Raw genomic sequence first — 5,088 nt, forward strand, 5'->3', positions numbered from 1 at the left:
GCGATGGGCGGATGGGTTTTCTTGAAGCGAGCCTCTAGCAAAAATCAAAAATCCCCACTTAAAGCAGGGCTGGGGTGTCTGCGGAGAGCTTGCGCTGCCGGGAGGGCTCTGACCACCACAGGAAAAAGCAGCTGGATTTAACTAATGTCCCTCTCCCCCTCTTTTCTCTTGTAGAACTGACATCTTCCAAATCTGCTGCTGCTGTTGGAAAAAAAATGGAAACCATGCATGAGCTGATCCCCTTTGCCAAAGAAATGCTCAGCCAGAAGCCCAATAGGAAAATGGTCAAGCTGTACATGCTGGGCAGCGTGCTGGCTTTCTTTGGTGTGGTTATCGGTCTGGTGGAGACAGTGTGCAGTCCTTTCACCTCTGAAGGGAGGCTGGAGGAGGAGGAGAAGAAGCCTGCCCCAACACGAGAGCAAATGCTTCCTCAGAAACGGGAGGATTTGATCTTGGAAAAGAGCAAGAAGCCGGTGGTGATGCAGAGGGCCCTGGTGACCAGACAGCACGCCTCCTAAGAGCCCCACGGCTGGAGAGGTGCCTGCTGAGCAACCAAGCACAAGAGACTCTGCTGTCCTGTCGTACCTGGTGGTGGTTCCAGCAAGAAGAGAGAAGGGTTGGCTGAAGGAGGAGACCGCAAGTGCAAGACTTGAAAGAAGTGAACGGTTATATTTGCTGCTGTGCAGCAGTGGGAAAAAATACCTTTTGTTGGTATAAAAATGTGCAAGTTGCACAGCATGGTTTCTTATTTTTATTACAGATGCATTTTACAACATTTTGCAAAATCAATAAATATTTTATATGGTACCAGTGCTCTCTAGCTGCATTCATTTCAAACCTTTCTCTTACAGATTTGCAAATAGGTTTCACTCATGCCTCTGGCTTCTCTCGGGGGATAATTGGGGGGACCAGGGAACAGTTGAGGGTGGCGGCTGCACCCTCCAACAAAGCCTCCCTTGGTGAGGCTGCTCTGGGAGCAAGCAGGGTGATGTTTCCGCACCTCCAGCAGCTGCTCCCATCCAAAATGGGCCAACTGGGGTGGGGGCAGGAGGCGGCATTTGTCTCACACGGGTGACAGACACATGCCCTGAGTTGGAAGTAGGGTTGTACTTCATGGGGTTATCTGGGTTTAATGGCACAGATCTGTGTCTCTGCCATGGCCATGCATGGCCAGAACTGTTTTAAAAAAAACCCTGTCCATCCCCCAGCAATCCTCTAACAGGCTATAGCTGCTGCACAGCTAAAAAAGCTTTAAAAAAAAAAAATCTACCTTTCCTGGGATTGTTCACAAACCCACCACAGACACCTAATTGTGCAGAACAATATTAGCTTCCAGTATTACAGGAGTGTCACAGATGGAAAGACTGAAGTACAGAGAGACACGATGGCACAGTCAGCCTGGAGGGTGTGGAAACAGGGATCCAAGCTTCAGGGCTGCACCCAGGGCACTGCCAGACTCGTTAGAGGGCTTTCACCTATTTAAAAATCTTTCCTGAGCTTAGTAAGAATCTGTTGCATTCAGGACTATGTCATGTTAGTCAAATAAACCCTCCAGACAGCCACAGCTAAAAGATCGTGACCATGCTACAGAAGGGAGGGAAGGGAAACAGTCCCTGACAGTCACGGCTGGGGCAGGAAATCCCTCTTTATCCGCTCAATGGCAGAGAGATGGCCAGCGGGCAGAGGCAGGAGCAGACTACGCACCTTGTACAGGAACTGGGAGATGTACCAGCGATATACCACTAACTAAAAGCAAAACAATTGATACAAACAGCGGGAGATTATGGAAAATGAAAAAGTGCTGCCTGACACCAGTGCCAAATGCATAGCTCCTCCGAGAGCTGCATAAGTTAAGATCAGCATCCGAAAATATAAGAACAGCTAAAGTTCACCCTTACATTTTCATAATACAGAACCATGCAATTCATTTTGTTGACAATTATTTCTGTCAAAAAAACCAGCAGCACATTGTGGAGGAGGAATCCTACCAAGTCTGCACAAAAACTCTGTTCAAGTTTTGAATCAAGTATAAAGTACCTTTTCCTCATGGGGAAAAGAGCAGAGTCCAATTAAATTAAAAACGGCCTTTGGGAAATACTTAATTTAGTCCATAACCAAGCCTTCTGGTCTCTGGCAAGGTTGAACAATCCAACACCTCATTGATACCAACAGAAACTTCATGGGCAAACATGAAAAGAGAATTCAGGCCTGAAAAAAAACATCAGCTGATGAGTGTCCATCATCCCCCCTCCAATTCCAGCTTTAAGCAGGTTATACGTTTGCAGCACAGCCTCAGGGGCAGGGAAGGCTGACCTGGAATTCCCTGTGGCACACCTGGTGCATGGATAAACCAGGTTCCTGAATGTCCGTGGCTGTGTCAGGCATGAAAATATTGCCAGGTCTGAGCTCTTGGCACATTACCGTAATTCAGAAGCATCGCTGCTGCGGCAGGGCTAAACAGTTGATAAATAGATTAAACCGAGATGAGAATCACGTCTTTGTCCAAGACAGCTGCAAATTCTGTCAATCACACATCGATTCCCAAGATTAGCCCTTCTCTACAAGTTGTAGGTATCTCACCCCGCCCTACGGAAAAGGGAAAATTTTAAAAATGAGGAGATAGAGCTGGTCTCAAGCAGCCCATCTTGCAAGTCCAGGGGTGACTAGGGAGCTCCAAGCCAGCCCACCCAGGATGACCTCCACCACTTCTGGGTTTGGACCTCAGGTTGTCTTCACGTGTGTACGTGGCCTCCTCGCATCACGCCGGCGCCCTGCTGCCCACACCTCCTCTCCACAATTACCCAGTCTCAGGGTTTATGAGCTTAAAGCAAAGAGGTTTGTGAAACAATCAAAATAGTTCCTCCTAAGACAGCTAACGGGATTAGACAGCTAAACCACGCACTGCGCCGGCAGTTCTGGAGCCAACTCGGTAGTATCACGTCCTGCAGAAGACAATCTCCTGCCTTCTGACGCACTGCAAGCTCAGAGGTCGTTACCTCCCGAAAGGTCAGCCTGAGAGGTCAAGCCTTTCGCGTTACCATTTCCATAGCAGATTGCATTGATATTGGACAGGACCAGCTCTCTACAGAGCGGTGAATTAGACACATATTAATGGCTGATTTTACCACACAGACTATATAAAGTCTTATTTCAACCACACAATGATAAATTCGGTGTGCATGGAGGCTTAGTAATCCATTTAACATCACTTCAACTATGATGAATGACAGACTTGCCAGATGCAGTAGATTAAAAGGCTTCAGCAAACTTCCCTATCTTTAAACCATGGCACGACTCTCCAAACCAGCCTCTTTCCCCAGCTCCATCATCTCCTGAGACCCCTCACGTCTGTATTTCGACACCAGGCAAACTGCAGAAAGCCCTGGCCAATGCAACTGCCACAAATACAACCCCATGCAACCAGCAAACAGCATCCAATGCACACCACCAACAGAGCACAGCGGAGTCATTCCAAAAGCCCGTGTGTGAACTGCAAAGAGAAATTTTAATTATAAGTACTGGGATATACCAGAAAGCAACCAGATGGAATAAGATGTACAGTCAGTACTTGTAAGGACGTCTCAGGCAAGCTACAGTGTAGAAGCATATGGAGCATTTAAGACTGAGTTAAACCAAAGTCCTGAGGGATAAGCTCTTGAGGAGAGCCACACATTGCCCAAAGTGTGAGTTAGATTGCTGAGCATCATATGAGGTTGATGTCTGTTATTCTCTTTAAGACTTGTCTGAACCCAGTTTACTTTAACCTGTAAATGTGGTATTTTCCTGGTGCATTAAATCCTCAGGAAAATTGCAGCTGGCATAAGATCTGGTGAGTATTTGTCTGTACCCATCCTGCAACACCTCTTCAAAGATCTTATTTCAACTTGGAGCCGTTGTCCAGGCTTTCATCATATGGTGTTGAAGGCTACCTAAAACCCAGCAGCCCTCCCTCACAGGCCAATCGCTCCAAGAGCATGAGCTGAATGTCTTTAGAGAGTCCTCACTCGCTATTTGCAGGATGTTTCAAGAGCTGCCAGGCTAAAATTAGGGGCCCCAATAAGTATATCGGCCTCTGCACCAAGGGCATTGGGAACATGGATAGTGGCCAACACTTAAAGCAGCCACAGTACCAACAATCAAATATCAATACAATTCCTGATTTGGTCATGCAGGAAAAAAAAATAAATTTAGTGCTTAGACGTGGCTTAAACATCACAGTATTTTCTCTAAACCAGCAGTGAGCAGAAATACCACGTCAAACCAAACACAGTCCTACAACCATCTACAATCATCCCTTGGGACCCGAGAGTGCATTTTTCAGGAGCAGGGCAGCCGTGACAGCGATGGTGTTTGCAGGACGTCGGCACTGCCCACGGGCTGTGTCCAGGAGCCACGGCGAGGCAGCGTGCAGCCAAGCCGAAAAACACACACATCTATCAACGGCCCAATAGCATCATGTTGACATGTACATCAGCCTAATGCAAATATAACTGAGGGCAGCCCTTTATAATGGCCACACCTGTAAAGAAAGGAATTAAATCTGTGCTCACAGTAAAGTATGCTGGGAGAGTTGGATATGAGAAATAATGTTTTAATGTCCACGTGACAAAGGAAAGGAGAGGGGAAGGAAAATCCTCTGCATTTAACAAAGATTTGATAATGGGTTGGAAAAAACCAAATATCACTCAAAACAGCAAAAAAGAAGCGGTATCCCAATTCCTGCCAAGTGCTTTTGAGTCCCTGAGCTGCACGCACAAACCTGCCCGAGCCCCAGCCCTGCCCCTGGAACGCGCTCCCTCTGGGCTGCGGGCACAGCGGGGGCTCTCCAGCAGCTCCCCTCTGCTGCTGCCAGAGTTTGTTGTCAGAACAAGTTTCCTTCACATCTTCGTTTCCTTCCAGTGAGCTCCAGGCAGCACTAAATGAAGAACCTCCTCTGTGCAGAGCAGTTAGCACAACACTGAGCATCACCCCTTGAAAAACACGGCTTCAAACAGACGAGTGACGCAGAAGCGACGTGCAGCGGGGGAAACATCCAGGAAAATTCAGGTGAAGCTGTTTCAGAGGCAAGAGGCTGCCCCCCCGTGCTCC

At 47.6% G+C, this 5,088-nt stretch overlaps 1 protein-coding gene across 1 annotated transcript; it reads left to right on the forward strand.

Moving 5' to 3' along the window:
• The first annotated feature begins 215 nt into the window (after positions 1-215).
• On the forward strand, positions 216-518 carry G0S2 (G0/G1 switch 2). Its single transcript, XM_009577191.1, has one exon. It carries the CDS (start codon positions 216-218, stop codon positions 516-518), a length of 303 nt encoding a protein of 100 aa, XP_009575486.1.
• Positions 519-5,088: the final 4,570 nt, after the last annotated feature.

The sequence above is a fragment of the Fulmarus glacialis genome, unplaced genomic scaffold, assembly GCF_000690835.1.
Source record: "Fulmarus glacialis isolate BGI_N327 unplaced genomic scaffold, ASM69083v1 scaffold35484, whole genome shotgun sequence".
Taxonomy (NCBI): domain Eukaryota; kingdom Metazoa; phylum Chordata; class Aves; order Procellariiformes; family Procellariidae; genus Fulmarus; species Fulmarus glacialis.